The following is a 15,183-nucleotide window of genomic DNA, read 5'->3' on the forward strand; positions in this document are numbered from 1 at the left end:
GACATCCAAATTACTCCAATCAGGTGGATATCTTCCAAAAGTTGTCATTTTAATGCTAAATTCTGTTACTATCCTTCCACTGCATCTCAACAGGGAAACCTAAAGAGGCTATTTTGAATAAAAAGAGCAACTCTGAAAGATATCCTTGATTTTATTAAGTCAGACTCATGAAACCTCGTACTGTCTTCAGAAAAACTTGAGTGCATTTCTGCATAGAAGTGCGAATGATTTTAGATTAGAGCATGTGCAATGTTGAGGACTGACAACCTGTAGGTGTAATTATCACAATTTAAGCAATAAACAAACCGCATTCATTGATTTTTTTTTTTTTTTTTGCCATATGGCGTATGTGGTTGTAAATGCCACAATGACATATGTGTTATCACACTGAATGGTTGTTTATACATATGCAGCAGACACAGAAAAATGTTAGCATGCTCTCTTCTTTTAGTCCAGTTTGGGTCTCCACCACCCTAAAGAAATGCTTATGAGCATTTTAGCTGCTAAATGCGCTGCTGCGTTCACCAGCTGGTCGTTAATGTTGTCTGTCTGACGTTTGGTGTTGGGCAGGTGGCGGGCAGTGGACTTTTTCCAACTGTTAGAGTGACCTCGACAGTAAACCAGTGGACCGTAAAACCAACACAATGAGCTGAGATACTCTAAACACTCGGCAGAGCTGAGGAGAGTTTAAGGGTTTGGAGATTATTTTCTTGTGGATTCATTTTCACATGACACAACCGACCTGTTGCTAATACACTGTGAAAATATTGGCTTGTGCAACTCAAGCTGGGTGGAAATTAAGAGGAACACAGTTACGACACATTGACAGATGATGACAAACTGAAGAAACTGAAAAGCTGAAAGTTCGTTCTGTAGGATTGACATGCAACAATATAGTGGCATTGCAACAAATGTTATCTCTTTGTTGCTGCTGCTGTTGTGTACCTGTGTGTGGATTGTAGTGTCCACCATCATTGACTAGAACTCTGTTGAAGCGGATGACGCCGAAGTCTCCAGAGAGGGCCTGCTGTGTGAGGCCGGCGGAGAAGGAGAAGGGATCTGCAAAGTCGCTGTTGATCGCTGAAACTGGAGCAAAGAACATGTGAGTCCACTTTAACGTCTCCACAATCCTCGTATCTGAGCTCCTGATTTGTGCACTTTTTCTCTTTTTCAACACAGCCGATAAAATGGAGACGATTGGTTTTACCTGGTGACTGAACCGGAGCTTGATACATCGGGTTCCAGGGCACCTTTGCTGCTACAGGAACTACAAGGTACACATGAAGGAAGTGTTAATTATGTAGATCACAGCTGTGAGCTGACAGGTTCACACCTTTATTTTTTACAGAGGTCTCATTGATGCTTTCCTCTAATTGAATGTTGAAAATTAATGCAGAGAATCAATCTTTTAAATTAAGTGTCAAAAATAGATCTTTGTTTCGGTGAATATAGCGTTTTCTGCATCAGTGATTTTCTCAATCATCACTGAATGTAACAGGGTAAAACTTTCTGCTGAGTGCCTGCAGACGAGCTAAAATCTTTCCACAGCGAGCCCACACCTCCCTAAACTAAACACATCCAGTTCCCACTCCCTCGCACTCTCGCAAATTACTCGCAGCTTTTCCAGCTTTTTACACTCATATAGTAGAATGGCAAAGCCTGTGGATGCATGCAGCGTGACCCGATAATGAACCGCTACAGTACCTTGGCGACTGGTCGACTGAGGCTTGAACGAGGCAGGCTGCAGGGGAGGATAGCCTGCAGGAGCAACAGATGACAAACACATCATGTTTTACCATCATCTGAGGACAGGGGTTAGTGAATGCGCGAGCCAAAGGCAGTTGTTCGGTTTTCCATCTGAACATTATGGCAAAACACTGTGGGACAGTTTCCCAGAGATGGTATGAATTAAAAGAAAACAGGTTATAATCTACACTGCATCATTTTGGTTTTACAAGTGGCTTTTTAAATCAGATTTTGATGTTGCTGTTTCAGGGATCTATAAGCAGGGTCAGGTGTTTACAGTTTCCTCAGAGGCCTGGAAATGATTTAAACCTGCACATATTTGTGCAGCTTGAGTTCCAAGAACTCCAGAACTGTGACTATCTGTCGTCTCTTCTGTCCAATTTGAGCTGGCCGGCGCTAAAAGCCTTTTTAGTGTAGCATTCTGATGTGTGGATAACAAGAAAAAGTACAAGTGTAATTAACCTTCGTTATGGCTTCCATGTGTAAAAATGGCTAAACAGAACAAAACAGACCCGAAAACAAATGCAGATTTTGTCATTGCTGATTAGTTTTGATGAGTTTATCTGACGTCACCCTCAACTGACAGCACTGTTGAAAAGAAGAACTTGCACATATTATGTCACGCATGTGGTAATGCTGGCTCAGTCCAGCTCTGCATGGTGCCAGACTTACGACGCAGGGCCATAAAATTCCCTTCTTGTCGTGGCAGTGATGACAGATTACAGCATTCACTCAAACACGTTACAGCAGAATCTGGAGCTTTACATGGCTGTAGTTATTATTATATATGAATACTTGATTGAGCAGGCTGAGACAAAAAAGCTACAGGGGACGAAGAGAAGAGGTTTTGGGAATAAGGTGGTTACACCTTTGTGTTGAAGAGGGGCTTTAAATAAATTCCAGTGTCAGTGTCATTCCTTGAATGCACTGGTTTCTGTGGTCATATGACGCGAAGTGAGTGCTGATCATCTGGTGGAACCGAATCCACAAACAAGCAACCCGACGAGAACTGTTCTTCTGCCTTGAATCTCTGCCGGCCGACCTCAGACAGATTAAAAACAGATCCTCGTTCAAGAAGTCACTGAAGCAGGAAGTGATGAGTCTCACCGAGACGTTTCATCGCTGCTCTTTTTGGAGTCTTTTTGTTTGCTTTTGTTTACTTTCTGGTGCCGTGGGTGTGTGACTGGTTTCCACTGTGGGTTGCTGCTGTTTGTAGTTTCACGTGTAAGGTCGGTTCACTTGTTTTCTGATCTTTGGATCTGTCTCGTAATGTGCTGTTTTGATACTATGTGACTTTGATTTGTCTTTTTAAGCTAATGGGGATCTGAATAAAGAATTATTTTAGTATCAGTATTATTATGACTAAAAATAAGACCCGAAAACCTGGGGAAAAGACCATTGATATTCCAGTAAAATTAGTTACGGCATTATTTATTTAAAATTCTGATATATAAGCACAGGAAAAAGGTGTAGCTCTGCAGGTTTTTAAAATGCTGGAGAGAGTATATCTTCCCTTGTTCATACCATGAGCTCCCCACTGCATTGTATGCATTTCATTGGGATTTGTGCTGTAATTTGTGGGCTATAATTTTAAAGCATTACCAAATCAGGTTTTGTACCATGTGGTCTTGGGTGTAAAATTAGATTTAATGCTGATTTTTTCAGAAAATAATTTATATCACGACTGAAAAACTCTGTAGTGTTCTCAGCTGCGGTGTGAAGGTGGTGTAGATAATCAGGACGTCGGGACTACTCACCTGGTGCTCCAGCAAATCCTTTGACAGGCATGCTGGAGGAATCCTCAGACCCTCTTCGCACAGTCACCCTGCGGATGTACCCCGGAGGTCCTGCCTCGCCCGTCTCCACCACCGGCCTTATGGGAACCAGGGGGATAGAGGGGTGGCCGGGTAGCTGGGGGCTGGACGGCTGCCTTGGCGGACTGATGTTGATCGTGTGCGTGTTGGGCTGCACCGGCTGGCTGGGGCTGTGCGGCTGCCTTGGGCTGGAGGGCGGCGGCGGGATGATGAGAGGGATGTGGATTTGTTGGATTCTGGTTCTGGGGGGAGTTGAATCTGGCAAAGAAGCAGGCCTCTCCAGTCTCAAGGTCGTTCCTTAGAAAGCAAAAAAAAAAAGACAAACAGTGGCAAGATTTGAAACACATCAATTTACAGTTCCCTTTCTAACCATTAGACAGACGTACCATCAAGCACAAAGAGCTTCTCGTCATTACACGTCTTACAATCCAACTCAAAGTGATGGAAAATGCTGTAACTGCAACCGCACAAGCCTCCCATTTACTTAATTATTTACTTCCTCTCTCACATTCAGACCACAGCCCTCGCTTCTCTTGTGAACTCTGCTTTTACGACTTATATTCTGATGACAGGACAAATTAGACCCAGCTTTCACTGCACCTCCGAGCTTTTTTTGTACCCTGCACTATTATTACCCTTCATAAAAGCAAAAGGAGGTGGTCGGTGTGAGCTTGAGGCAACGAGAACCATCTGAGCGGAAGCCAGTTGGCTGCTTGCCAGACCCCCCGAGGCCACAGACATCACCTGGGCCTGAGCGTAGAGATGCTGTGAGAGTGTCCTGGGGACAAATAGCAAAAACAATTACAGTACCTGCTTTCTGTCAGCCCCGTCTCACGACCAGGTGTCAGACAGACTGTGTCATGCTGTATTTAAGATCCAGGGAAGAGGTTTCTACATTAAATGTCTTGTTCGATGCTTCCTGTGTCTGTATCTGCAGTGTCGTTTAAACCTTGTGGGCGAGGTTGGGCAGAAATGGAGCGCGTGTAACCGGATTACAGTAATGTCATTCAGCCAAAGACACTTGCATCAAGGAAATGACCACTTATTCCAAATGATTATACAGTAAGATTTGGCGGAAAAGGCTCTGCTCTTTGAGGAAGCTCTCAGAGAACACAAACAACAAAGATTCTGCAGGGAGAATGAACACATGATCCACTGCATGATACAGATTTTCATGTTTGTTAAACCGTAGCAAAGCCAACAACACCAACTTTAGTACAAAAAAGAAGTTGGGGTGGTGAAAATGTGTAGATATGATGCAATGTGAAAGAGAGAAATGCCAGACTATAAAAAGCCTCTGTGCATTTCTGTCTGAATCTGACTGGATGTCACTGGTCCGCTGGTAGATGATCAGCTGTTGTAACAATAGGCCACAGACGCCGGTGCCTCTTCAGCCTAGAGCTAACAAAAACCCTCTATTTACAGCAAGACTATGAGTCTGCAGCCATGCTACTAGCTCCACGAGGCTGTCCTCACACAGTGGTGCTTCGCGCTAAATGCTAACGTCAGCATGGCACCATGCTCGCCAGCAACATACCGATGTTTAGCAGACGCCTACCGCGTTCATTTTAGTCTGGCATGCTGGCGTTGCTAATTAGCACTGAAACAAATTACAGCAGAGGTGTACTCTTGAGGAATGGATCTCCCATATCTCAAGCAGTGCTCCCACAAACGTGAGGAGGCCCATGTAAGCATACCAGCACAAGTAAGACACAATGCACACTCCAGCTGATGGCGTTGCGCGAGCAGTTGTTGGGTGTCCTGCACCAAGCGACGTAGCAATGTGCCGGCTAAAGGCAAAGAGGACGAGCACTGCTTTCTGGCAAATATGTGTGTAAACAAATCAAAGGTCAAGGTCCACTTACTCGGTTTTTCTGGAGGTTTCAACCATGTCCTATTTCCAAGATCAAGAATGAATGTTCATGCTCAAATCCACACGATGGTCTACCTTTAAGTGACTTTTTAGCATCTTGAAACTTAAATCATAATCATCATGGCTCTAAGTTCTGCCACAGCCAACAATATTACAATGAATCAAGCATTAACTGTTAATTCAGCTGTATGTTCAGTCTTGTGATGCAAAGCAGCCAATCCAATAGTACCCGAGTGCCATCGTCTTACATTAGAGTCTGAATGATACTCTGGATTATGAAAGTAATCAACCACTCTGTTCTTATCAAATAAAACATCAGCAGCCGTCGACCAAATTCTTCCTTCTTACTGCGAGTGATATCACGAGCTACTCAGAAACCACACGTGTAATTAAAAACAAATTAAACCCAGCAATGATGTACTGAGATAATCAGAAATCTCTTCTTCATTTCCTTCCTATGCCTCCTTCAGGACGCTGGTTGCCTGAGTGCATATTTCCCATGAGCTCTCAGCCTGTGTCTCACTAAGGGGGCAACCGCAAAGTCGGGAAAAAAACAGAAAAACACACACTGAAAGACGCACACCAGTGCTGGTGCAACCATGAGCATCACCAAAACCAGATGTTACTGCTCACAAGCAGATTGAGACACTGCAGGGGGAGCGATGCTTTAGTCACAGATTCGGGTGACAGCTCGTGAGTGTTCAAACGGGGTCTGAAAGCGTCGAGGAAGATTGCAGTAGACAAGCCGATCGCGCGATGGAAAATGGTGTCAAGGGGCACAGAGCAGGGTGTGGTGGTCACACGCACATTCAATATAATGCATCACTCACGCTCTGACACACATTCTTCCCCTTCCTCTTCTGCGCACATGGACACAATTTCATCCTCCACCCCATTTTCCTCCAGTGATATTAATGATGGGAGGTTCAAATTGTGCACTGCATGGCAAACCTCAGGGACTCCCATTGTGTATCTGGGTCCATTCTCCTCTGAAGACTTCCAGATGGGCTCCCTGGTCCGGGATGGAAACACCTCACCTCGTAGCTTCAGAAACCTCTCTGGGGAAGCTGTTGCAGTCAAAGCTTGGTGCTGACTAAATATATACAGTGTGCATCTGTGGGGGTGTCGAGTACAATTTTCCATTCTTTCCCAACAGGCACCCTTTGACTTCAAAAAGCCTTTGATATCTTGTTTTTCTTGTATTCTCTCATCACGCTAGACAGTTAATCTTACTTCCTGTCTCTCCAATATAAAGTTAGAATGATCAATTGCAAAGCATTGATCCATGAAATCAAAGCCTTTATTTTATCCCAGCTTTAATACAACCACTTTTTTTTTTTTCTATTTTCTGAAGGCCTCGCCTGTCGATAGACACTTACAGGACAGGGCGGAGGGAGAGGAGGAAAAGTCCTCTGGCATTCTTGGAAGGACAAATCGGAAGAAAAAAAACTGACAGAAGGAGAGAGCGACGAGGGAGTAAAGAGAGAGAAATTCAAAGATAAGCGAGAGAGAAATGACAGGGCAGTGATTTGAGCCAGACTGGGATTACCTCCAAAAAACAGGAGGCGTAGAAAAAAAAAGCAGCTTGAGAATCGAATTAGAAAATTCAGCACAAGAAGGCTGATTAGTCACCGTCTGAGTGAGGAGCAGCATGCTGAAGCTCTCTAAAAAACAGAAGCATTTTCCATATTTCCCAATTCCTAATAACCTCTATTAAGCAGTTTTCACCCCTCTCGCCTAATTTCAAAACGGCTTTGCGACGCAACAGAGTTGCCGCTGCTCAAACACTCCTCCCCATCGGAGCGCAAACAGCCGGGAACAAACACATGCAAGCTGTGGTGGCAGACTTCTGCAGCAGCAGCTGTTGTGGGCTAAGCAGTGCCAGCCAGCATTTTGCAACTGAAGTCACACGATTCCATTCAGCAGTCACACTGAGGAAGGGCAAAGCTATTGCAGTGAATCTCGTCAGCGATGTTATTACAACACCTCATCTGTGTGCAGCCTCCTCGGGGTCTTCATATGACTGAGTGGAGAATATGAGCTCAAACACACAGAGGAAACATTTCAGTAGTCTCTCAACAACCACCACCACCACCACACCCACAGAGCTGGGATTTTCAGGGAATTTTTTTATCTCTATTTAGACTATTTCTCGCTCTCCCAAACTTGCTGAAAGCATTAAATCTTTATGATACCTCAGCCACACGGTCCGACTCCCTCTCTTGCGGGATTTGGGATACAGACAAAGAGCGCAAAGTGAGAGGGTATGATGATATTTGCTCTTAAAGGAAAAGAGCAACATTTAGGAGAGAGGATTGAAACCACTCCCGTGGCTGTACGGTAAATATGAAGCTACCACCAGCAGTTTGCTAACTTAGCTTAGCATAAAGAACTGTAAATAACAGGAAACGGCTCGCATGTCAGGCTGTTTTCGCTTACTTTTGGGTAGAGCTAGACTAAATGTTTTCAGTCTCTGTGCTAAGCCAGCTGCTAGCTGTAGCTTCATACTTAGCAGACAGACATGTGAGTGGTATCAATCTTCTTATCTTACTCTCAGCAAGAAAGCAAGTAAGAGTAAGTCCCAAAATGTTTAACTTTTCTAAAAGGGAGAAACTGTCGTGGGGTTTTTTAATGGGATATATTAACAACTAATAGTAATAAAGTAAGAGCCTTACACAATCCTGCTGCGCTGTCTGATTTAATGCTGGGCAGAGGTGCAGTATAATGTTACATGCACAGCACTGAAATCAAAGTTTGGGAGTCACAGACCATATTTGGCAATAAGTGAAATAGGATACAAATTGCCTTCATCTCTCTACCCCACGACCACTAATCCAGCTGCCCTCCTTCTCTCCCCAGGTCCCTATCATACCATTGTTCTGATGGTTTAAGAAAGGGAGGCACCACTGATGGGGCCCCCGGTCATGACGTCACAGCTAAGGGTAGTCGAAGCATCTGGTCCTGGGTGTGGAGCCCTGCTTCTCCACTCTCCATCAAGACCGGCTCCAGCAGTGAGTCAGGTCCCTTAATGAGGACCAGACTCCACACATCAGGCTGAGGTCACCCTACGGGAATCTCGGGAGGTTAGTATGTGTACGGGGAGGGAGGGAGGTGTGTATGTGTGTGTGTGTGTGTGCAGAGAGGCCGGGAACTGTGATTGAGGTCTACAGTTCTGTGGTATGAGTAAATAAAAAATGCAATGTCATGGTGCAAGAAAGAAGACCTCACAAGTCAACATGTTCATAAAGGGAGGGGGAAAGATGGAACAGTCTGACCGGTTGTTCTGGCATTTACATAAGGGCGCAATGAGGCACAAAACAGCGAGGGTAAATCATCAGAGCAGCGAGGAGGGGCTGAGCAGTAAAACCTTAAGATTCTTTTTACCTATCCAATTCCTTATATAAAAACTGGGGAATTCTTCGGACGACACAAATCTAAGTGGCAGGAAGTTTGCAGCGTGGGCCTCTGCCTCGGTGCTGGGACATATTGAATGACATACTCAAGGCGAGCACGGGAGGCCCAGTGAACCCGTGTCCTCCCTCTCCGGGAAATACCCTGCGGCCATTCATGGGATCTGATCCTTTCCTCCAAGTCTCCATGTAAGCCGAGCAAGCCGGACACATTATATGGAGGATTATCTTCAGGAAAAGTTTGTGTTTACACAGATGTTAATCGCACTTGATAAACTCATGTGGCGGACGTTAGAGAGGAAGCTGCAAACGAGTGTGTTTTGTCAGTATTTTTTCTTTTCTCAACTTCTTTTGACTTTTAAGCAGCAACATTGTGTTATAATCTGTTTAATGACTGCCATTCACTATATAGTAGCTTTTTTGGACATTTTGAGAAATATGCTAATTTGCTGTCTTGCTGAGAGTCAGACAAGATTCACTTTGAAGCTACAGCCAGCAGCAGATTAGTTTAGCGAGTATAAAGACAGGAAACAAGAGGAAACAGCTAACCTGGCTTTATCCAAAGGTAACTAAAAACACTCTAGCACATAACCCACGCCTCACAACAGGTTTGCGCTTTTACACTTCTTGTCTTGTACATTACAGAAAAACATACAGATTAAGATATAACGTGTTAAATAGCAATGTGCTAATAGGCAGATTTTTCCATCTATCAACCTCATACTGAGCTCAACTAACCAGGCCCAGACTGCAGCTTCATACTGAAAGAACAGTGTGTTATCGTTTTTCTCATCTAAATGTTGAACTATTGCTTTAAATTCAGTAATGAAGCGAAGCCTGCAACATAGTTCAACGGAGTCTGTCTCCTGTTACGCTCTCATGGCATAGTCCTCTTATTGCAGCACACATGCAGTGCACTCTTTTCATTGTGCTGTAGTGAAGTTGCTGCTGCCACACTGGTCACCTGAAAGCTAGCTGTCCCTCTCTCTTTCGTAAGCCCCACCTCCACCCAAGCATCCACCCGTAGGGTCTGAGTCTACACTCCCAGAGGTTGTTGGTTCCTGCTGTGTAGAAGTTACTGATTCCTTTTAGGGATTGACAAGGTCAGAGCCTGAAAGCCAAATACCAAAGCTGTACATATTCAGCATTCACATAATGATCCATTCACTGTGTTGAACATTGAAGTTCTGTAGTGATAAAGCCTCTGAATGTTGCCTCCAAATTCAGGGATCTCCAAATGACTTGGTTTATGTCAGTGAAACTAAAGAGGCCCTTTGATACTTCCTGTCATTCAACGATATCATCAAACCATCCCCAAACCATCAACTCACCTGGCTCTTTGGCTGTGACGTCTTTAAAAACATGTTTGGCCATTGCAGACAGCTGTCCCTGGACCCTCTGCAAGGAATTCTGCAGTGTGACGATGTCTGCGCCATGATTCCCACAGGTGATGTTCATCCTGTACACACAGTCCCGCAGACCGCCGACATGTCTCTCCAGTCCATCTTTCAACTCTTTGATATTGGCAGAGACCCCATCTAACCTCCCACACACCTTTTCAAGTCTGGTCACGCGTCCATCGACAGCAGAAACGTTATCAGAAACACCTTGTGTGTTCTGTTTACACTGACTCAGTTCAGATGACACCTGTTCACTGAGCGTAGCAAGCCTGCTCCTCAGATCCTCCACCTGACGTCGTGTGTCATCGTCCCGATTACTGGGTACTGCAATGACTGATGCCCGGTCGTCCCGTGCTGGACTCCCAGTGCCACTCTGCCCGGCGTGGCAGCATGTCGAGTTTATTCTGTGCATATCCTGGTTGTATTTGCTCAAGGAATCGCTTAACCCAGTGACAGCACCTGCCAGACCAAGCACATTATCTTGAAGATTAATCAGTCCCTTCTGGAAGTCGTCCATCGTCTTCGCACGTCTATCGTTTGCGGCTGACTGCCTTTCGACATGGTCTTCAAGTTGCCGGAGCTTGCCTTTGTTGGCATTGACGTCTGTATGAAGAATGTCCAAGTCATTCCTATACCGACTCAGGTCTTTCAAAATGTTTTCTAGGCTTTTAGGTGTGGGTAATGAACTCACTGCACCTACAGAAATTCCTGAAGCTGAGCATCCTGCAGAGCACAGCTCTCCAACAGTGTTGACCTTATCATCCAAACCTTGGAGGAGGTACTTATTGTTGTTGACTTCTGTCTGGATGGCATCTATGGAGTCACTAAACATCCCAGGGAAGGAGTTGTTGCTAATCTCCACCAGCATGTTCGTAAACTGGTCTTCCATGCTGTTCAGACGTTCATCCAGAAGCTGTCGCAGTGCTGCCACTTCATCAGCAATCGTACGTGTCAGCTTCTCTTCAATATAGAAACAGTGACTCTCTGCATTTTCCTCTGTTATATTTATGCGTGCCTCCAGCTCTTCGATCCGTAGGCTGAAATCATTGTCGTCGTGAGGTGCAGATAGGTGTGCCAGCTCATTGTCAATGCGAACATTGAGGATGCGATGAGCCTCTGCAATACGGTCGATCTCACGCCACAGGTCTTTGTGGTCACTACGATCCTCTTCTGGTTTGGATGGATCAGTCTGCCTTTGAGTTCGTACAGGCCCATCTGCAGCGACCATGTCCAGACGCAGTGTCCGGATCTCCTTTCTCAGATCTGCCTCCTTGGTATTAACCAGCTTGGTCAGGCTGACCAAACCTTGGTCGCTGCAGTCTTCACAGGTCTTCTGCAAGGTCTGGATCTTGTCATTGTATGAGCTTTGTAGCTTAGCCATCTGCTCCTCCACATTCTGGTCGAGCTCTTTCTTCAGCTTTTCAAATTTTCCATCAATGTAGGTCTGTATGACATCAAACTCAGCTATGGCTGGAGTCTGAGATTGTGAGGCATCCATCAGGACACGGATCTGCCCCTCATGACTTGTCATAGTTCCTCTTAGGTCCTCCAAAGCATTGTCCTTGCTTTTCAGCGCACTGTCTATATCATCCAACCGGGCTACTATTTTTTCTATAGCCTTGTCTCCAGCAGTCCCACCTCTAGTTGCCTGATGACCGTCCAGCACTGCCGGGCTCTCCTCCGTGCCTGCAGCTGCTGCAGAGTCTGGTGGACGCATGTTGTTGAGAAGTGTCACCAGCATCTTCTTTGTGTCTTCCTGCAGGTCTGTGCGGAGGCTTCCAGCTAAGCCTGTCAAAGCTGACTGGAGATCCAGGACTGTTTGAGACAGGCGCTGAACTTCCCCTTCCAGAAGATGCACCTTATCTGTCCCACCGTGCCTCGTCTCATGGTGCCCTGTCTCTCTCCGCTCTGGCCCTATGATCAGAGAATAACTTATTAAATTTTGATTAATAAATAGAAACTATTGTATATGTGTCTCTCCTCTTTAAGAAGATGATGTAAAGATATTTAGTATAAAATGACAGGAACAACTACAGTAGAGCAGAAAACAGTGTCTTACTCTGTGTGTGTCTGGTTGTATGTCCAGGATTTGGTGGGAGGTAAGGTTGTATTCCCTGAACTGTTTGTCGGTCTGGGGGTGGTTTCAGATCTTTACAGTCCAGACCTTGGTAACCAGGACAGCATCTCCACTCTAACTCTGTGACTGTCTTGAAGGCAATCTTGTATGTGGGTCGAAACCGATTTTGGTATCTGCAAAAAAGAGCAGAGTAATCAATGCATTTTTCAAAATGCTAAAATTGGCAACTCTGTTACAATATTACAGATTTTTATTGGGAGCTGTTGACTCCTGAAATCAAAACGTCTGTTTATTTTTTTTAAGACATGGACATTATTTGAGCTTCACTACTGTTCCCCATCCCATGAAAATTTCAACTTTCCAGCCAAGGCAAACAGCTCCCAAAGAAACAATAGATGACATCACTTCCCAGAAGGCAGGGGTCATGTCATGCAGAACATCTGGAAAGTTGAGGACTGAAACAATCATCTTTGCACATTTCCCAAATGTCACCCTCCCTGATAACACTGTCCCAGCTTGACAAATAGACAAACTGAAACTGAAAACCTGCTGGAAAATAACACTTTACATTATGGCAGTGATCAGCTATGAGTGCTTAAATCTCATCCCAACATGAGATAATGTGAAGCCAATACTGCACATCATAGCTTAGAAATGGAAAAATCCTGAGGTGTCTATTCTCACTGCCAGCTCTTCTTGCTTTATTATGCAGAAACTTGGAAATGTGCTCCTGTGACATAAGAATGATCTGTTTCCAGGGATCTTTTCCACAACACAGTGGCTCTTGTGCATGTTTGTTTGTGTGGATCTCAAAGCCAAACCACAGAGACCATGTGTCGTTTCACAACTAATAATGACTCACAAAGGAAAACATATCAAATTGCAAAACAGTGTCTTCCAGTACAGAATTAATGACAATTGTTACTCACCAATTACTGTACTCATTTACAAATAATCAATCACTCTGTGAGAGGAGCAGATTGATTTGTTTAACTCAAAGGTTTTGTTTTGTTAATAGATCAAAGTTAGAGAGGAAATCTTAAAATATGGACAATAAATGCAATTTTCGACTGTGCTTTTAAATGTTTCTGTGACATATTTTTAGTCCACATTAGCTTTCGGCTATATATCTCCTGTTTTAACCCTTTGCCTTTTTCAGTGGGCGTTTAAGCTTGCTAGAAAATGCTGTGCTCTTGGTTCTGCCAGTGGACTTCCTTCAGCCTCTGTAAATATTTCTGCCTCCAGGTCCCTCTCACGGAAACTCAGAGCTGCAGTCTGTCTCATGCATCTAAACATGATGCCTTGACCCTCGCTCCCCGGAATTGCTCACGTCACTTGTTGCTGGCAGTTGGGCTGGTAGGCTGGGCAGGGGGCCACTACGGGCTCCTGGAAGCTCTCCACACTCCCCTGCACGGCGCAGCTCACGTTCCTGCGCACCACATAGGCACACCAGTTCCTGAGGAGAGAGGCAGGAGTACACAAGAGCTTCAGGATGTATTCACCAAGAAATGTGACAAGCATTTTAGAGGAAAATTGTGCAAATGCCTTATGATTGTTTAGGATCTTTTTTTGTGTGTGATTTGGACAGTAAAAAACATTTGTGCTACTTTCCGAAAGGTTGCATCATTTCAGTGAGATTTTGCTTCACCTTTTCTGTTTGGCTATTTTAGTTTATCGGGAAAAATGCAGCAATGGTCTGTTTCAGATGAGAAACTGGAGTAATCACTCTCACTCCGGCGTCTATCTGGATCGTATCACCTTTGGCAACACTCGAGCCAAATTTAGACGCATGCTGATAAAAGCACAAGTTAACAAAGCTGCATGTGACCATAAGAGGCAAAAATTTTCACCGATCTGAGGTCATTCCGATCAATGAGAAGTTTGGGCGTCATCGCGTTTTTATTGGCGTCTGCGCAACAAAAGCGCACAGCTTTAACCTCCAGGAGAAGGGGGCTGAAAGAAACGCCGGTGTTGGACTGCTTGTCCTGACTTTCCCCACAACAGAAAAGTTAAAATTGTTCGCCACACAAGCATAAACCCTCCGTTACTTACCTATTCCTGTGTCTGTGCACCACTCCAGTGTATGCAGACCCCTGGAACAAGTCATAAGAGGAGGGAGACCCGTAAGTGAGCTGAAAGTTCAAAAACAGTGCGAAAACTGTCCACCGCCAGTCCATCTCTCCACTCCTGTAACTCATACTCAACAAACGACTTAAAATAAATATCCCTAACTTAAAAAAAAGATGGCCACTCTGTTATTATCATGCGCGCTGGTCCCAAACACCAAAATCACATCGTCCCGGTGACTGATCCAACTCCAATAACTCAAGTTTGGGGAAGTCCACATTCACTGCAACTCCCTTGGAATGACGTTTAGGGCCCACACCCTCCCCCTAAAAAAATCAGATGAAGAAAAAAAAACTTTCCTCCAGCCTTTTAAAAAAGTTTTATAGCCCAAAAGGTGCTTTTGTTCCTGGTAATGCCCTTTATTGAAGTTGTGCTTTTTAAGTTTTAGAGCAGATGGAGTCATTAATCAATGTAAAAGACTCAGAGGATGCGACCACCAAAAAGTATTTGGGTGGCAAGCTGATTACTTCTTTGTCTGCCAACAGCCAATGATTCACACCTCACTGATGAACATAACAGAATAATGTCTTCAAAGTGCAACCTCCAGGGTGAAAAGAAGTGTGTGCAGTAGTAGCGCTGATGATATTCATGGGCAGGGATAACAGTAGTACTTTACATTCAGTCTGCCTGCCAGTGAACGGGGATGTGGAGGCAGACATTGTGTGCATTCTGTTCTTTTCTGCTGCAATTCACTGAACAGCTTCTATTGTTTTAAGCCAAGCTGAGCAGTATCTGA

At 44.6% G+C, this 15,183-nt stretch overlaps 1 protein-coding gene across 1 annotated transcript in view; it reads right to left on the reverse strand.

Moving 5' to 3' along the window:
- emilin2a (elastin microfibril interfacer 2a) overlaps positions 1 to 14,626 on the reverse strand; it is a 16,832-nt gene extending 2,206 nt beyond the window's left edge. The window contains exons 1-8 of the mRNA XM_041949856.1: positions 14,373 to 14,626; positions 13,651 to 13,776; positions 12,303 to 12,493; positions 10,175 to 12,157; positions 3,504 to 3,857; positions 1,705 to 1,758; positions 1,208 to 1,267; positions 946 to 1,086 (exon numbers count right to left, since the gene is read on the reverse strand). Of these exons, the coding sequence (XP_041805790.1) occupies positions 946 to 1,086; positions 1,208 to 1,267; positions 1,705 to 1,758; positions 3,504 to 3,857; positions 10,175 to 12,157; positions 12,303 to 12,493; positions 13,651 to 13,776; positions 14,373 to 14,518 (3,055 nt within the window). The 5' untranslated portion in view covers positions 14,519 to 14,626. The remainder of the gene's footprint in view (positions 1 to 945; positions 1,087 to 1,207; positions 1,268 to 1,704; positions 1,759 to 3,503; positions 3,858 to 10,174; positions 12,158 to 12,302; positions 12,494 to 13,650; positions 13,777 to 14,372) is intronic.
- Positions 14,627 to 15,183: the final 557 nt, after the last annotated feature.

This window comes from Chelmon rostratus, chromosome 12, assembly GCF_017976325.1.
Source record: "Chelmon rostratus isolate fCheRos1 chromosome 12, fCheRos1.pri, whole genome shotgun sequence".
In the NCBI taxonomy this organism is placed as follows: domain Eukaryota; kingdom Metazoa; phylum Chordata; class Actinopteri; order Chaetodontiformes; family Chaetodontidae; genus Chelmon; species Chelmon rostratus.